This window comes from Seriola dumerili, unplaced genomic scaffold (assembly GCF_002260705.1).
Source record: "Seriola dumerili isolate Sdu_G_001 unplaced genomic scaffold, Sdu_1.0 BDQW01000322.1, whole genome shotgun sequence".
Taxonomy (NCBI): Eukaryota; Metazoa; Chordata; class Actinopteri; order Carangiformes; family Carangidae; genus Seriola; species Seriola dumerili.
Window position 1 is genome coordinate 1,968,232 of NW_019174577.1, and position 19,991 is coordinate 1,988,222.

Genomic DNA, 19,991 nt, shown 5'->3' on the forward strand with positions numbered 1-19,991 from the left:
GCAGTTTTTTTTATCAAAGAGAGAAAATGACCTGCTACTTAAGGACAAGCATTGCATCACTATTAAAGCAGAGCTGGGTCAAAGAGGTTCCTGCTTAAATCAATACGATTCCTGAATTCTGTGAGCGCATCAGGCCAAAGTCATGTGTCTCTCCTGGTACAAAGCAAGGACAAAAAATAAGCAACACAATTAACAAGACAACAAGGGAATTTATTTGGAGGATTGCATGAATGCATATTAATTGAGAAGAAACATCTACACACACACAAAAAAAAAAAAAAAAAAAATCAATCCAGTTTAATTTGTTTTGTTTCTCTAGATAGGAGTAGCAGTAACCCTGAAGTTCAATTTACTAAGCAATTCTAGTGTTTCATTTGTTTGCCCAACCTGAACAACATGGTATTAAGGCCTTTCACCTTGCCACTCAATGAAGGATTGTGCTCAATGTGAGACAGCAAAACATAGGCATTTTACAAGTCTTTGACACAACAAGGATGATGAAACTGAAAAATTATGCATAAAGAACAGCAACTTCTTCAGCTGATTGCAGATGTGTCAGTGTCTATTTGAAGTCACATCTATTGTCATGACTCCTGCTCTTCTTAAATGATTGGAAAACATTAAGTCTTTCCCTTGCCCAGACTGAGATGTGATTCCAATGACAACAAGCTGGCAACGAATGGCACTTTCATAACAGTAGTGGGACATCATTTTCCCCTTATTTGTGTGAAAGAGGGAGAAAAGGGATGTGCGGTCAGGTGTGCTGGAAATAAATCAAAATATGTTTTTGTATGAGAAATGGGTAAAGAAAAGAGGCAGAGTGATAAAAAGAAAGAGAAAGAAATAAGAGTAGATAGACAGGCAAAAAATTTGAAGGAAAAAGATAAAACCGAGAAGAAGGGAGAAAGGGAGAAAAGGGTAAAGAACAAGAAAGACAGTTAAGGAGAGCAGATGGGGAGATTCACAAGCTTCACTAACACAATCACATCGAGTCAAGACACAACTACAGTACCCTACCAGCTGCATGTTGTGGTGAGACTCCTACTTATTAAAATAATAGCCAATTCTCTGGGGGAGCTACATTTCTCAACTCCCCCACACTTTTAACAATAGGCCATTTTGTTGAGGAAACCGCAATGAAATTATGTCAAGTCAAACCAACTCACAAAAAAAATTGAAACAAAAAACAAAACAAACAAAAAAAAACAGCTTGTATTCTCTATAAGTGTTAGTGTTTCCTGTGGAGAGAAGCAGGTCCATTTTGTTTATGGTAAACAAATATGTTGTCAAATTATTGTCAGACAAACATGCAGAGCGCATCCTTTCCATTCATTCTAAATGCTGGATATTTTGAATTGCACAACCAGGCAGGACAAGATAAATGAGCAATTCACACTTCCAGACCAGAACATATCATCCCTGCTGTGCATGTCTATGTTTGTGTGTGTGGTTGTGTGTCATAATGAAACTTTGTGTGATCAGCAGCAATGTGTCAAACTCACCCACGGTTCCCAGAGCGATGTAGCCGAGGATGACAATGACAAAGATAACACAGCAAACCACATCAGTGCAGCTCCTGGAAAAGAAAAATGTGTGCGGACAAATGAGACATGTATGTGAAAACAAGATTACGAGAGAAATAAGGTTATTTAATATGGTTGGTTGTTGTTTTTTTTGTTGTCCAAAACTGAATCATGAGTTAAGTCATTTAGCAATGTGTCTGGAGGGAGAATTTGTAATTCACCTCACCTGAATGAGAAAAAATATTGTATATTATATGTTTAACCATTTCGTTGTTGGTAATTATGACATACAGTAGCTGCTCTATGGCAAGTGCATCTGAGATCTATATCTGGGTGCAGTACTTGCAACCAAGCATGACAAGGTGTCATCTGTATACTGTTTTTATTCTTTTTTTTTTTTTTTAGAGAAACTGTAGTAGAGCTCTTCTGACTTTCTAATGAGACTCTGAATCCCCCCAGAATTCTGTCCCACAGGCACAGAGACAGCTTTTTGAACATTGCCTCTCCACAGCAGTCTTAGTCTGATGGTTTAAAGCAGCCTCTCTCTCTCTCTCTCTCTCTCTCTCTCTCTCTCTCTCAATCCTTCTTCACTGTCTCTCTCATAACAAGCTTTCTTCCCCTCCTTTCCACCCTGAGAGAAGCTGTCAGTCCAGCCCCTTCTTAGCCCTCTTTCAAAACTATTCAGACTATAAGCACTGAGCCCAGCCTTGAATAAAGCCAAGTTCAATCCCCTGTGCAAAGTGGACATGTGTATAAGGGAAATGCGTACCCTCCTCCTAACACTTTATGCTACACAAATTAAATTGACACCCTCATTTCCTTCAGCTTTCAGCCCTTCTCTTTCATCCAGAGAAGCAAAACCAAGGTCAAACAGAGGCCTGGGCTCAGAGATGTAACAGTGTTTTCTTTGTGTAGTTCTTTGAGGAGTGGATTGTCCTTGTTTTGCATGCAGCATCGTTACATTGTTCTATATAGACAGCACGTGTGTTGCTTTTAAGTCTCTAAATATCATTTCATGATTAACGGTCAAGAGAGCACTGATCCACTGAGAGGACATCAGCTGAAGGATCAACCCATACTAAGAGGGATAAAAAAGTGCTTATACAAGCACTAATGCATTTATATTAAGATGCAAACACATTTATTTTAAATGCACTTTTATTAACAAACATAATGATTTCAACTGCATTTTCAGTGTATCCGCTTAGATTTAGGGTCAGCTGTTTAACTAAAGCTTGCACTGCAAATTATCATGGACTGTTAACAAGTACAGCTGCAATTAAGAGATATTTTCATGGTCCTGCATTAATAACTGCAGTAAAGCTTGCAATCTATGTTAACAGGCTGCTCTGGTAGATTGGTTTCCTGAACTTAGCAATATGGAGGATTGGGAGTTTTTCTTATCCCAGCAGGACTATTAATACTCCTCGTTTCTCATTTCAGAAGATGATGATTCCACTATCGCCACTCTTATCTGAATTACATTAAGACTTTATACCTGCAAATTCAAAATGTGATATTCTCCACTCATAACCTGGACAGCATGTTTGGAGCTGATGGTAACAGACCCACAGACCATCAGCTCTGTATCTTCAGGCATATATTCCAACATCAGCTGAAACCTCTAATACACAACATTTGATGACGATAGACTAAAAGGTTGTTGGTTGTTATATGAAAAAATGCTTAGGGAGTTGTGAACCATATCAAGGTGTAAACCATTATTTTTTTGGAGATAATAGAGAAACAAAGGCAGCCTAAGTGGCCACAGCTCTGCCTGATGAAGACAGCCACAGTTTTACAATGACACTCTACGCTCAGAGTGTAAAGACAACCTGCCGCACAACCAGCCAAGCTGTTGCTGATATTGGGCATATTATTTACAAAGGGAGACAAGGGAATACCATTTCATTTCATTCAAAAAGAGCAAGGGGAAGAGCTATCTGGGTTGCCTTGGCGATGACTGCATTACTTGTTTTCAAATTCCTCTCTATACTAGATAGCAGATAGGTTAGCTATCACTCAGCCTCACATCCTAGGTAATTAGAGGGAAATATTTGAGGGGTGGGAGTGTAAAGCAGACCTTGCCTCTCCTCAACTGTAATGAGAGTTGCTGTCTTGTTTCACAACTGCCTCGTATAGACGACTGCATTATTAAGACAAAGTGCAAACACAACACCACGGTGCTAATAAAAGTCGGCTTTGAGGCATGCAAAGGTGAGTGTGGAAGGGAATGCTGACAAAGTGAGGAGAGTGAAAACAATTCTGTTTTGTTGTCTTATCGCAGGAAAGCAGGCCACATGGACTGCAAGGCAGATCCAAAATATAGGCAGTCTGCAAATCTATGCGGACTCCTACCTGGCCTCACTCCCAAACCTCAGAACTCCTTAGTTGTCACTTAAACACACATAAACAGTTACCAAAGCATTGCCCTGTTTGTGAACTGTACTGGCAGACAGTGATGCTTCGAAAGAAAAAAAATCATCATGGAAAGCTTTGTCAGTGCAATGAGAAACTTTTGTGTCAGTGTTATATTTGCAAGGCTGATACTCTGCAGGAGCCAAGGTGACACAGATGGCAGCAGTGCCACAGAATAGCGTGGGTGCCATTGTGGTGTGAATCTGCCAGACTGTCCCTGCTTTATAACAAGACATGAACAGGAAGGGATATTTGGAGGGCCAGATTTGCACACAAAGGGTTTTTCTCACGGTCACAAGAGTCAAGAGGGAAATCAGCTCAAGTGAGCAGCTTTCATGACAAATACAAGCCTCTTTTAGGTAAGCTGTCACACATACTGTGAAGGGAGAGAACAGCTGATTTATAGTTACATTTGTTTGCGAGTGTGCAATTATAATGAACTGCACTCTGACACTCAGACCACTACAAGAAGCATTATCACATTGCAATGTGATAGTGTAGTTATAGTATACTGCCCTAGTATATATTTTTGACACCGATTGTGTGCATTACATTGTTTATAGCTGAAGCCAGTTTGAATTAACACTACGCTGTATCCACTTCTGTTTGGCCTTGAGAGGACTTGCTTAATAACAGATACAGTTACTTCATTTAGGCATTGAACTTGGATGAAAACAAGACGACCACAGAGTCGGTTCTCTCCCAGTTCTCATTAAGAAAAAGCCTCTGAGCCACAGAAACATCAAAGTATCCTTGGTGCCTTCACCCAGCTGTAGCAGTGAAATGGACTGGAGAGGGTGGGATAAAGAGACGCAGGAGGACTGAAACATGCCTTCACAGCAGCCTGCCAAACTGACACTGAACATAAAAGAGATAAGAGCCTGCGTTACCTCAGAAAATTACTAAATCATCAAAAAAAGCCTGTGGTGAGTGCCTAGAGGGATTTTGCTTTATTGCAAAATTGTGCTCTTCACTGTACTAAATCAAGGTGGCTAAAATGGTTAAAATTTATTATTAAATTCTAAACTTATTTTCACAAATGCCATATAGTCATTTTTGGAGGGAAAATTTCCAACCTAAAGTTTATGGTTTTGTGTTCCTTAATATGGTGGACCACATGCGTTAAGCACCAACATTTTTTTTTATATTTACTTTAAGATTTTCTAATCTTTTTAGGCATGTGAAATTTTAAGTCCCAAAATTATAACGAAACTTATGACATCCTTTGAATTGTATTTTATGATATTATACAGTTTATAAATGAAGGTATGGTCCTAACAACTATAAACAAATATTAATGTTTGAGTAGTTTTAACACACTTTTATGTGTGTCAGTTCGTTTCGATCAATCGTATTATAAGCTACTGCTTTTTAAACACTATTTTTAAACAAACATTTCAAATCAAATCAACGCAAATGGTAACTAACTGTGACGTGTAAAGAGCTGTAGGTCTCCTGAGGCAGATAGCAGACTGCAGTGCTACTGTGCTGCTGGTTGACAAACAGGAGACATTTCATTATCTCCCTGTAATAGGCCCTGTGATGTGGGGACTACATCTGTTTTTGGTGCATCTGGCTGGTTAATAATGTGTGTCATTGGGCTAAGTCCAGCCACCAGCTTGACTTATGGCCATTGATCTGTGTGGTGGAGTGGAGAGAGCTGCCAGCACTCGGCCTCAATCTTTATTAACATAACATGACAAGTGATCGATCTATCAGCACCCTGACGGTGGTGTGTGCCAAAGAGATTATGCAATGGGTAAAAATCTATACACATGTACGAATCAGATGTTGGAAGATAATGACGTGATTAAAGGGTCAGTTCACACAAATTACAAAAACCATATTTTCTTACAGAGTACTATTGGTGTCTTGAGATTTCTGCATCCAGTTTAATACAATGCAAGTGAATAAAATTCCATCTTTAGTGTATGATGACAAAATGTCTTTCAAATGTATGTTAACATATTTGTAAAAGGTGGTGATGAGTACATGTAGTACCTGTTATGAACAGGCCCTCTGAAGTTTGGGTCGAACTTGCGTGGCTCACCTATAAGACAAGAAGAGTATGGACAGTATTAGAGAACATGAGCATGGCATAATCAAAAGAAACAATTACAGTTCAATGACAGAGTGCATATAGATGACATAACAGCAAACTGCACGGACTAATATCTGGCTCACCAACAGAGTGAGATAAAAGATTGTTTTTATGATGTTTTTGCTTTCTTGGAGCAAAAGGAAACATAGATGAGACGCATCTAATTTATCTAAACATTTATGACATTTCATTACACTGATACCATATACAAGTCAAGTATCACAAGTTAACCTGCTGTGCCATTCAATTCGCAAGCTAACTAGGTCATTTCACAGTGCAGGTCTCCTAGCAGGACTGAGAGGAAGAGGGATGATCATCCTAAACTAGAGCTGTAAACGCAAAAACAGTGTACCTTATATGGAAATATAATAAATCATTTTAACAACTTTTAAGCCAAACAGCTTAACTGGGTCACAGTGAAGATTCCCCATTTGACCCAGCAGAGTAAATACTGCATCACAGTTGCAAGCATCATCATTCACACCCAAGGGGCTAACTTCGACTGTGCTAACTACATACGCTTGTAGGTGTGACAGAGCACATGCATTTGCATTCATCATTGGCTGCTTATTTGGTGCCAAAGTAATCTCTACCTCAGTTGAAACTAAGTACAATGTGTTCCTGAGGACCTATTAATCATCACACATGGAGCGTAATATCGCCAAGCAGCTGGGGCAGACTTAGGGGCAGCATGAGTGGGCCTATCTCCCATCTGCCCATTTTCCGAACTGAGCCTGCTGAGAGACGTACAAGCCACCATCGCCTCTAAAAATGTGAGGAATGAGTGCATTGCGCTATGCACATGCAAATGTGACAGGCCTGTTCTGAGTGTACTATAACATTTTGCGTCTAAATTTAAAGAAAGAGTATGCAACTTTTGCTGAGCAGCAGCAATAGCAGTCTCTGCAGCCACAATTGGTAGATGTTGGGCTCTGAGTCTGAGCAGCTAAGGCCTATCAATAACTCAGGCAACAAACACATAACAGTCTAACTAGAAACCAGCAATCACATTGTCCACTCATGTCAAGTCAGCATTCAGCTAATCTGATTGACCAAAAACATCTGGACCCACAATAGTTGTGTCCTAATGTGTAGCTACTAGGAGTTTGTCTTTTCGCCTCTGTTATGATGTCCGTACTAAGAATACCAAGCTAGCTTCTTCTTATAGCTCTCTGTGTGTTTTAGTACAGTTACAGTACAGTAATGCCTGTACCAGAGAAAATTAACTGGATAGGGTTACTGGTCTAACCTGTCTTCAGTACAAGAATGAACAGTTTTTATTTTATCTGAGTGTAAAAGTCAGTAAATGGTTAAATGTAGTAATTGGCCATAACAAGCATTAAAATCACTACAATATAAACATTGGAGTCTTATTTTTTATCTCTAACAAATTTACTATGGTAATGGTAATGACATTATGAACAGCAAGTGATATCCATCTGTGTGGAGTGAAAGAAGCATGGCTGATTATTGTGAGTGAAAAAAGAATTGTGGTCAGTCAAAATATTATAATTAAGGACAAAGTAAAAAGCAACACTTACGGGGAAAAAAAGTCCCTCATGTCTTTTTTTCAGTTGAGATTATAAACATTTTGATGACTCATTTTTGTGTTTACATATTTATTATAGCTTGGTGATCTTAAGTCTGTACTGCCTGGATGCAGTTACTGTAGTTTAGATGTCAATTGGCAGCAGCTGCAATATCAGAAACCCTGTAGTACAACAAATACATACAAAAAATTCCCCTCTCTGCCTAGAAACGTAACTGATTCAGCACAGTAAACCTTGGCAGCTGCTTTTCACACGCTGCCAGCTATGCATACCTGAGTGAGCGAGTGAGTTCCTACAACTGGCAATTGCTTGGCCGTAGTGAAATTTGTTTGTGCTGTACCAAAAAAGGTTTCAAGGGCCAATATTTCTGCCCAAAGATAATACACACATTTGTAAATGCATATGTACAGTATATATTCATGGAAAAAAAAATCTTCTCAGTTATGAGTACTTTAACGAGGTCCAAAGGCACTCCAAACCCTGGCAGCATACTGTACTTACTCCATAAAAATAGTTACCTGGTAAAATCATTTTCAAGATTCCATTTTACACCCTTATGTGCATACATTCATTTCCCTGCTGTTGTTTCTCTGCTGCAGCAGTAGTGGTCTGAAGGATAGAGATGCCAAATCTCTGGGCCAACAGCCAAATAATGTCTGAGAAAGCAGCTCACCCATGAGGTGTGCTTAAGCTGCATAGTCAGCAGCAAAAAACTGCCAGGACCAGGAAATTCACTTGTGTTGAAGTGAGTTGGTATTTTCACATCTCTCCATTTCTGTTCATTCTTACAAGCTGTATATTGCAAATGGTCAAGAATTATGGCAGATGAAGGGGCGCATGTGTCAAAGGTTACAAATTCAGCTTTGAACCACTTGCTGGTCTCATGACTACATGGGACCATGTGAACCTGCTGAATCACAAGGACATTCCTTAACATGCACTGGAGGTGTAATTACAGTATGACCACTTGCGTGGGCTACTAACCTTGCTTTAAAAAGGTATTTGATATGAGAGGCTCCATGTCCCTTTTTCTTTTGTCCTTGCTGTTAAAAAGCTTACTTTACAGCCATCTGTTTGGTTGTCACTGAAAGTCACTCACTTGTTTCAGGGCTAAAAATGGGAGATGCTCCGGGTTAAGTGTGTAAATTCCTGAGCCAAGGACACAATGTCACTAGACCAGGTGCTCACTGCAGCATTTGCAGGGCACTGGCATTGAATGTAAGAGGATGCTACTCTGTATTATACCTAAGTTGAGGACAGAGCTCATACAAAAACGCAGAAATTATATATCATACACATAACCTGCTATAATAATACAGCTTGAGACAGTTATAACTGATAGTTTTTTTTTAATAGTTAAAACACAAAGAGGGACCATGAACCATGCTGTTAACTGACCAACTACAACTAAAAAGCTTGAATGAGTCAAAAGCCAAGAACCAGGGTCAGACATTCCAACTTACATTTAGTTTAAACATGTGAATTGAAGACAGCTCCATACCACTCAGATTCTAATTTGGGCCTTCTAAAGTCAGCAACTGCGTACCGTGAACTGACCGAGTTGAACCATTCCTCTGTGTTGTGGCCTAAGTTGCCTCCAATCGCTTTAATATCCCAGTGGTTGTTGCTACAGCTTCTTGGCCAGCAGGCTATATCACATTTACTCATATCAGAGCTAATTAGAGGTACAGCTGCTGGGGGTGAGGAAGATACATAGCTCACTACTAGACTGGGTCCAATATAAGCTGAATATACATAGACTTTAAAGAAATCCTTTCATTGATCTTTCTAGGTTGCGTGAATATTAAAAATGCTTGCAGGTCTCCACGGAGGAGGAGCAGTTGTGGTAAAACCAGGTTAGTCCATATGGCGTGTGCAAGCTGAATCACACTGAGATCAAGGGGAGCCAGTGGCGAGAGGACAGATTGTGGTGCAGTGAGTGTCAGGGAGCGGAGCTTTTTTCAGAATCATGTCAGTGGTTTCTTGATCATCAGCCTACTGTTTGGGGTTGTGGCGCCTGCCAGAATGTCCAGCAAGAGGACCAACAGGCAACATGGTCCCCTGCCAACTGACGAAAAATTAGGGCAGTCATTATGTTGTTCAAAACCCAGAATAGAAGACCGTCAATACAATATGACAGTGGGAACAAAAGCACAACATGTGATTGTGCAAGGATACTCTCCAACAGCAGTTAACATTAGAGTGTATTGCATACTAAAATATTCTGGAGGATTACAAACCTCTTCAATCGAATACAATAACATTCAGGTGACAGAGCATTTGCTTATTCAGCTAAGGTAAATTTAGCTTCAGCTGCTGTTCCTACTCATTACATCAGCCTTACTACTTCCAGTGGTACTTTCCTCTGGCCCAAAAAACAGGTTTCAATGAAGGGTTAAAAGAGAGTGGTGAAAATCATCAGTGATGCTGGGCCACCAGCAGACTCTGCATTAGATGACGGCTGTTTAGACTGCACTGCAGTCTGCCAGTGCAGGAGATGAGGCTGGTGGACTGGATGTGAGCTGCTGGCTGTCGTCAGGCTGAATGAGGGTCTGTAGTCAACAACATTTGGAAAAAGCCTGGCAGGCATGCTACACTGGGACAGCTAGAGTCACTGTTAACTCCACTAAATGTTAGTCTCCTCTATTGACATAGTGTTGGATAATGCCACCGTGTCCCTGCTGTGACTGAAAGATTTACGCATAACACAACAATCACTGTGGTAATCAAAGGTTCTGAAGCAATGAGGCTGGTCGGGGTGAGGAATTACACATCAGGATCAGACAAAGGCTTTGGCAGTAATCTTCACTCCCCAGTCCCACTTGCATTTGCAGCTAGTCTGCCATTGCAACAAGATCGATGCATCAATTTACAGTGATGAGGACCGAAACAAGGTAAACTAAGTCTCTGACAGAAATTAAAATTATGTGTTAAAATTCCTGCTACCAACAGATGCTTAATAAAAGCACTCAAAAAAGATTGAAAGGCACAGTGACACTGCCTCAATTTGAAGTCCCTACAGATTCTGAAGTATGTGCTGAGATTGACTGCTGATCTACTCATCTTCACAGTACCTGTGCTAGAAGGGAGCCATTTGTAACAACACGCCAGAGGCAGTTCATCGCCTTGTATTTCACAATTTGGGAGGAAACTAAATTGCACACTTATCTTCTGTGGGTCACTCACAAGGTTAGTCTGCTAAGGGATTATTTTCTGTGTATGTGTGTGTGTGTGTGTGTGTGTGCAGTCTGAGACCACTTATACTGCATCTATACTATGTGTAGATACATTATATACTACATTCAGAAAATATCCAGACCACTTCTGCTCACTTTTTCACATTTTGTCATGTTGTAGCCTTATGCTAATAGTTTAAATTAATTATTTCCCTCATCAATCTACACTCAATACCCCATATCAATTAGAATTTTTTGCAAATTTATTAAAAACGAAATATATATTATATATATATATTATATACACACACACACACACACAAACCCACATGTGTATGTGTGTGTGTTTTGTTAATGTGAGGGCAAAGATAAATAAACAAGATAAAATTCAAGTCAAGAAATTGAAGTACACAGAGTGTAACTGTCAAATATAATGGGTAAGAATATGAATCATACAGTAGAGTGTACTCTCCAGAGTAAAACTTTTTCTTCACTTTCTCCATCCCCCCTTGCCCACGTTTCTCAGCTCGTCTCCATACATCCAGTGCACAGACACATCAACACGGGCAAACACAGGCACCAGTGTCTCCAGGCTCCACTGTTCAACACAGGCCTCTTTCATACCATGGTCAGGCAAACAGCTCGAACACTGCAGGTGCTCTACATGGGTTGGGTCAGAAGGGCCATTTGGAAAGGACTTTTTTTTGTTGTTTTTACTCTGCTGATTCATAAACATTTCCAAGACCTGGGGAGAGTGAAGTGCTGCGAGACTGCACTTCTGTCAAAGCTATGTTAGGCTTAGCGAGGTCTATGATCCAGCTACAAATAAACACAAAAGAGAAAACAGAAATGTTAAAAATTCAGAATAATGATGTTGCTCAGCAGGGTAAGCACAGCCTGTAAAGTCTGAATCCTGTGTACACTATATTCATTCATATTTGATGAAAGCACTGACTTCTGCCAATCCACAGAGGGAAGCAACATCAGTAACATGGCTTTGGGGCTTTACGTTTTCCTCAAGTCTGTATTTAAAAACTAGCGGTGTTCAGGTTTCTCCTGCAACATTAGTGTTGGGCACATGGCACACTGGTAACAAAGCTGCTTGTATGGATCACTGCCATAAAGATAAAGAGGCCAGTAAAGCTGTGATAGGATAAGAGACTGGAAGGAGGTCATGGGGTATTTGGGAATTCACTGTCAAGGTTTCACAGCTGAATCAGAAAAACACACATACACACACTGAGAAGACTCGAGAGGGTCATGGGGGGCAGAGATTTACTGGCAATGCTTCATACTGAGTCATGCAGCACTCACACATCCCACTAACCCCAACACCTCAAACACACACACATACAAAATGCACACATTCACAAACAGATGAATTGGGAACAGCATCATGATCACGTAAGTCTCCCACACTCCCCGGAAAAGAAAAAAAAGAAGAAGAAAAAAAAGAAAGCAATTTGGAGTCCGTCTCCAAAAGAACCGGTTAAAAAGCGCCAGATGGCTCACTTTTTTCACAATATTAAAAATCTGGACATAATACACACAAAAAACGCTCCATGTAGCACCATTACGCTCCTTTTCTCTGCCTTTCTTCTGTTGCCCTTCTGAATCCAGAAACATCTTCTCTGCTTTGCTCTTATTTTCCCTCTCTGGAGAACAACACAACCTTTAAAGTGCTTGTCTCCTTATTGAAACAAGACAACAACATCCAGATCTCTGGTTTAGGTTTACTTAGGAAGTCCCTTGGGATCCTCTGAAACTATTAGCAGATGGTTGAGGACTGTGTACTTGGCATATCTGGCTTGGTAGCCCACTGGGTTAACTCCTATCAGTGCATGAACAGTATTTACTGTGCATAGTTTCAGAGGGAAGCAAAGACACAGTACTAGCTGACATCCCCTAAAATGCAGAGAATAGCGGAATCCAGGCTGGGATTCGACCCCCAAGAGGGGAGTTAGCATCTGACAGTGTCAGACACTGACAGCTAGCCTGCTGCTCAGAGTGGAGATGTAGCAGAATTGTGGCTGGAGCTTTGTGACCTTGGTTACTTCTGTGGGGGCCTCCAGGCATGTCAGTTGCAGCCCTGTGTTCCTGTGAAACCAGACTTGCTACTGCGGATCAGTGACAGGCTCAACTGGCTTTGGCCTGGATTTATAAAGATTTAAAAATATGTAGAAATGCCACATCTTGATAATAAATACACACACCAAGGCAAAGCAACACACTTAACATATAAACATCTACACAGCTTTACCAGTGTATACACAATATCCTTTAGTCTATCTTCAGTATTTAAGACTACTTTCATAGTTAATTTCACATTTCTCCAATAGAGCTTCCTCATAGTCAGGTTTTGTTTAGAAATTAGTGTTGATATCTTGAAAAACCAAGAGGAAATAATCACTCAATTAATCTGCAGAGGAAACAGGTTACTGTAAATAATCTCACCCTGTAGGCAGACTTATTTGCATGTTTTAGGAAAATAAGGTTTAAGACTCTGTAACGGACTAAATGACTAATTAAGATGGGGATGGATTTTTTTCCTGTGCAATGCAAGTGTGTCCATGTTCCTAATGGTACCGTGGTAAGGATGACATTTTGGTATTAAACATTTTAACTAATCTGAATTAATATTAGTCTTTGATCACGCTTTAAGCATAACGCCGACGAGTCGCTGATCATGTGATGAAGACGGTTGCAAATCTCCAATTTGCTGGTGAATTTCATTGTCAAAGATATTAGACCTTTAGCTAATATGCAGTACACTGTGAAGGGTTCAGAGAAATACTGCATTTTTTAAAACCTAGCTATGGTGTCCTGTCTTACAGCACACACTGGAATACTATTAAATACCAATATGACTGCAGGCGTGAAAATATTGCGATGGAAATGAAAGGCCAGTGTGTCGCTAACAACTGATCTGTGGACATCCTCTACCATGGAACCATACATTACAGTAACTCATTACATCATCAATACATGGAAGCTGAAGACCCGAGTGCTGTGCACATCTATGATGCAACAGAGCCATACTGCTGCAAAAATTGACACTCTGAGATAATCAAGGAAAGGGGCATACTGGTGCATCGCACAGTCCATGATAATGCCAGAAACATGAACTTAGGAATCGAGCTATGTGAAATGTTTTTGAAAGACCTGGGATGTACTGGGCAATAAAGGCTAGTTTAATTGATGCAGCAAGGAGAGATGTCAGCTACTTTCGCCATTCGGCAGTGGCACCACTTGCGCCTTGAAGAAACGACAGGAACAGCTTGGCATAAGAGACAAACTCCAAAGTGACTGTCCTGTGAGGTGAAATTCCACAGTCATCATGCTCCAGTGGCTGTTCGAGCAAAGGGTCGCAGTGCAATCACCAGTCACCAAACCAAGCGTCCAAAAGTCGCTTGCAGTGAGAGCATCACACTGGGAGCTGGTGAAACAGCTTATTTCAGTGCTGCAATCTTTGGCCAAGGCAAAATAATGTGTGGTGAGTTGCATGTTGGATTGTCTTAAATATATCCAGTCCTTTTCAACATGATCAGCACCACTGTTTTTGAAGGCTCGTACAGCTGCTAGGTCAGATGCTTCAACATGCACAGTTCAACAGCAGTTTCAAACACAGTTCTAATTGGAGTCTGATAATCTGATAGAATCCATCCCCATTTTGGTCTGTATGCTTGATCCACAGTTCCATCATCTTCAGTACATTCCACATAGTAAAATAGAGATTGCCCAGAGCCACCTAAACACCCTGCTACAAGATGAGGGAGGGCTGCTTGCAGCAGCAGGTGGGTCAGCTGAATGAAACTAGCCTAGCATAATCCTTTTCGAATGATCTTCTATTGCTTTGTTATGGAGTGTATGTAAGGTCAGTTATTAAGTTTCATCCTAGATGAGGATGTCCAAAGTGCAGACATCATAGCGAATAGTGATAGCGAATGTGAGACAGCACATGGCGAAAAAGCCAAGCTTGAGCAAGATTTTGAGCAACTTTTTGGGCCGTATTATCAAAGTGGGAGAAAAGCAGGGCACCACTGCACTGCAGCCGAGGAATCACATGGCTATTTATTAACACCGCATATTCCGTCAATGGCAATCCCGCTGCAGTGGTGGGCCCGCAACCAGGACAAATTTCCTTTGTTGCATAGCATTACATTCTGCTGTGATGTTTTTAAAATTACATCATGTTGACTCGACTTTCAGCACATTACTGAATATATGTATGTGTCACAGTACATCAGAGTTCGACTCTTGATTCACTTGTTACCAGAAGAACAAGAAATTGTTCTTATGATTTAATGACTCTAGTGTGTAACTAGTACGCAAGTAGTTAAACAAATCTGATTTCCTAAACTGGGTGATATTCTCTTTTAGATAGGAGTACAATTTATCCCTAAAACCTTTGATTTGGTCAATATTAATATAACTTTACTGCCTGTGTTGTCCAACATGGAGTCCACAATAACAGCTGCCACCAAACAGTCTGCACACATTGAGCTCAGATCAGTGAAAAAGCTGCTAAAACCCTTAAATGTCTAAGCAAATTGGCAAGATGCAATTCAAGGCTCTCACCTGTGCAACAAAGCATGTTTACATCACAACATCATTTATCTTTTGCTCTTAGGATAATGACTCGTTTGCTTTGATAACGCTAGCTGCATCGTTTATCACGTTAGACCTATCAAAAGTCATGAACCCGAGAATCAAAATCTACATGTCTAGCATGAATGTAGCTGCATTTCTTTTCCAGTATATCTTTGGATTGTGTTTCATAAATCACTGTCAATGTCACTTAGCCTTTTAGTCATAAAGAAACACCAACTGTATTTGTACTGCAAATTGGAAATTTAAAGTCTCCTTGCTGTTGCCAAGAAAGCCTCTTCACAGCTAAATGTCCCATTTTCACAGACTTGAACAAATAACCATCCAGTGCTCGCTTCTGTGCAGAAGTGAATCTTTGAAATTATTTACACACTCACCCTATCATTAGCGTGAATAATATACTTCAAACTTCCAGGCATTGACAGAGCTATCTCGAGAAAAGACACATGAAATTAGTAGCAATAGAAAATAACCTTGTTAAAAATAATGAACAGATACTGACCATACAGACAAGTCTGCCATACAGACAAACAAAATGTGTAGCACTATGGAGCGAGCACTGGTCTTCATTTAAAGCAAGTATTTGCAGGGGACAGTGACACTTAAAAAGCCCATAATAGCACTTAGTCTTGGGTGCAAAATGGGCCATTTGAGCCACCACCTTCTGACTGCAATTTCACAGGACGACGCTGTGAATGTTTGATTCTAAACCACAGCTCTCAGCTTTCTGTCAAGACTCTGCATTGACTCAGTATAAAAATGCAGCGTTAAGGGAAGCTGCCCATGCGAAAAATTTGTTAATTAACAGTGTGCCCGACTCAACACTTTCTGTGGTGAATGGAACTCATATCTAAATTGTTACTTACAAACCTGTCACAGAATGATTATGAGCTATTTTTCTACTTTTCTGATTGACTGAACATTTCTGCAATACAGTGTAAGCCCACTGAACACTTGCTACATAGTCAGAAATGTTATATAATATACCAGCCGCAAGTGTACACTTGAATCTGGGATGTAGAGCAACTGGATGTGAATGATGGGATGGTAGCTAGGTTGACTACCTGCCAACACATGGTTCACTAATATTTTAGTGTTAGTGGTTTCCCCACTTTCCTCAGAAATGTGTAGTGATAACTTTTACGGGAGTAGGAAGGTGAGAACAAAAAAAAAAAGAAGTGAGAACACTAGCACTTCCTCTGCAAAACATGTCTTGTGGGTAAAAAGGTGTCTGTTTCTTCTATGTATTCCTGTTTAACAATTGTATGTCTCTGCAATATGGTAAGTTTATAAAGAAACCCGAGTGACTGACATTCAAACTAGCTGGACTGGAAATAATAGATTGGGCAGAATCATCATCAGTGTTGTAATGTGAACATTATTAAGTTAAGTTAGTCCTTATCAGAATAAGAGTACAATAAGTAGAATAAGAGCTATGCACCCACCAAGGGTCAATGCTGCATATGTTGCATTTATTTTGAAGTACACTTCCGCCCCGGGCGTTGTTGTATGCTTGATCTCCCGCCGACAGAGATGTCTACAGATTAGCTCTGGATGTAAAGTTCATTTCGCCATCCTTATATAAAGTGCAAATACGGCCAAGACGTTGTCGAGTGATTATTTTCTAGCTGAAGTTACCACAATCAGCATCATAAATCACAAAAGACAGACAGAGATTCACAGTACTATATCAGCAACAAAAGGTGATTTTCTACACTGCGCACTCCACATTTAGTCTGCATTTAAACAAAGAGTGTGAAACATTAGCTGCCAACACTACTGGGTAGGCGATTCTGATGTACAATTTGTCTTGTTCTGTGCTCAGTTGTGAGACCAAAATACTCTAAATTGCTCTTCAGCCAAGCTAGCTGATGGAACGAAAGCACCAGGGAGCCAATAACATAAAGCAGCTGACCTAAACACAGGGAGGCACCATAACTCTATCCTACGCTCCACTAGCTCAGTCACCGGACTGTGTTAGGGCAAAATTATGTTCCTTAATTAAATTGTCTCACTATATTCTATGTAATTCTTTGGGGAGTACCACATGACCTGCAGCAATAGAAGGTAATGCAAGTATGTACATATCAGTCTGTATAATATATGTATCTATATAGTGTGTATAATAATAATAATAATAATAATGATACACAGGCTCAACATTGTGCTCACTAAGCTGTATACTTACAACACTCTACACACAATCTCTAGGTTTATGGCATACTGTAAAGCACAAGCTTGAACTTGTGAGCAGGGAGTGATATGGTTTGAAGGCCTCAATGGTGAGCTGCATATCTGCAGAGAGCAGTGAGAATCAACGCCAGCTGACATGTTGCAGTTATGATTGGCAGACTGCTGGAGTCATGAGGTCTGAGGGACACATCGGGCAAGCATGTGGGGAAATAACAGGAAGACACAGTAGTTTTCCCCATCAAGAGCTTGACAATGCCTGTGTCACTCTAAGACAGTACAGTTACTGTACCTGACTGACATCTAGGCAGCAATTATCACATACAGCTTAGACAGAGCTTTGTGATAATATGCATTTGTTGCTGATATTGATATGGAAGACTTTGGTAACACTTCCGTGTTACAAATGGGGTTGGCCTGATTACCTGATAAGTGCTACATGTCTACCTTTGCCTTTTGGTGATTAAGAAATATTGTACATTGTACATGACAGAGGTTACTCCTTAACCACAGCCACATAAGACCAAATAAAATCTGCAATGACATTTTATTTTCTTTGGAACATAATTTGTTTGCTAATGTAAGGAACATTTTCATTGAAAGCATTCTAGAGTTGCTAAAATTTGACTGAATAATAATATTTCTATTCTATTAATACTAATATCATTAATTGATAAAATCATCAAAATGACTAAATATAGAATGGAATATTAACTGTGAAAGTATGACTGGCATCAAAGCTCAAAAAGCCACCAGTCTGGTGAAAATCATCAGGGTAAGTGACTCTTTGTTTCACAAGATACACACTGCTGTATGTTAGGCATCTGGTGGTGATAAAGGATTATATTGCTTTGATAAACAACATGATTACTAAGGCAGGCTAATGGACAGAAAATCTCCCCATGGATTAAATATGTCCATACGCCTGGAGCAGCAAAAATGCTACTTGGAGACAATAAATCCTTTTTTATTAAAACTGTTAACAGAGGACATTGACCACAATACCTGGATTGCAGCTATTACAACACTGTAATTATTCTCATTGTGAGCAACAAGAGTGGAGAGTAGAGGAGTGCAGTTAAGACTTGTTAATAGACTCTTATTGTGAGCACCTGGTGATCAATATAAGGCAGAAAATTATATCACGAGTATCAAGAGTTAACCGAGGATACGCATAACGTTTAAGCCATTTAAGGTGATACATTAGAAACATTCAAAGGCAGTATTATTCCATTGTAAATAACCATTTAAAAGAACACTATTCTACCATTACTACATAATTTATGTCAATTAAGCTAAATGTACCAACTTACAGCAAGGGGTCAAACATCATTCAGGCTGAAGATTACAGCTGACAGGATTAATTGATTAGTCAACTGAGAGTCAATTTATTGTCAGCCAAGTTATTCTGGTAACTGGGTAAGTTAATCATTTCATTTTCTCAATAATGGAGGCACTCTTTGTCTTACATGATAAAATGAAATTGAATATCTTACGGTTTTGGACTGGTAATAGACTAAATCAAGGTAATTTGATGGCATCATCTAGGGCATTAGGTAATTGTGACTATTTGTCATTTTAAAGCTAGACCAAACAATTAATCGATTAAAATAATCGACAGATCCATCAATGATCATGGTCATTTGCAGCTCCAACGAATGTTTTTTGACCAACCATGTCATGTTGTCAGACAGTAGTTTGACAGGAAAATATCTCCGTTTACAACAAAGACGAAGTGACGACAAGTGGAGGAGGAAAGTGGTGACTGATTTACCAGGTAAACAATACAAGGCTAAAATAATTTTGTTACAGGAGTTATCTACTTAACAGTAGGGACACGGATCATTTTTGAGGCATTGTAACAAAAAAAACACTCTAAGGTGGGGGTTGGGGGGGCGTTAGGTTACTTAACTATTCGAACGTTAATAACGTTTATAAACGTTAATCTGCCGTTACTGCGTATTTGATGCCAGCCAGCCGTTAAATAGCCTCTAAATAGCCCAGTTAGCAACTGGACTAGCTAACGTTCCCGAAAATCACAGTGAGGGGTCAAACATCATTCAGCCAGATGAATACAGCGTTATTTCCTGCTGTCATAACGTTACATTGGAAAAATATCGGCGTTTACAACAAAGACGAACCGACTCACCATAGTAAGAGGAGGGAATGTCCGTCTTTCTAGCCATGGCACTTAGTAGGATAGATGCAGCACCGCCGTCTTGGTTTTGGAGACCGCATAAGAGAGTCGAGGTGAACCGCAGTTGTTTTAATGCCTTTCAGCGGTCCCGTCGAGAGATAAACACAGGGAACCTAGAGAGGACTCGGGCTCTTGGTCTGAGGATGCTTCGGCCACGCAGCTGAGCGTCAGTCGTGTTTACAGCTCGACGTCATTAATTATTCCAAAACGGTCTTAAAGGGGACGCAT

General features: G+C 40.0%; 1 protein-coding gene across 5 annotated transcripts in view; it reads right to left on the reverse strand.

Moving 5' to 3' along the window:
- Positions 1-19,899, reverse strand: part of LOC111232153 (choline transporter-like protein 5-B) — a 48,897-nt gene extending 28,998 nt beyond the window's left edge. For all 5 annotated transcript variants that reach the window (XM_022759533.1, XM_022759534.1, XM_022759532.1 and 2 more), the window contains exons 1-3: positions 19,716-19,899; positions 5,943-5,991; positions 1,503-1,576 (exon numbers count right to left, since the gene is read on the reverse strand). In XM_022759533.1, the coding sequence (XP_022615254.1) occupies positions 1,503-1,576; positions 5,943-5,991; positions 19,716-19,752 (160 nt within the window). In that variant the 5' untranslated portion in view covers positions 19,753-19,899. The remainder of the gene's footprint in view (positions 1-1,502; positions 1,577-5,942; positions 5,992-19,715) is intronic.
- Between the last annotated feature and the right edge of the window lie 92 nt (positions 19,900-19,991).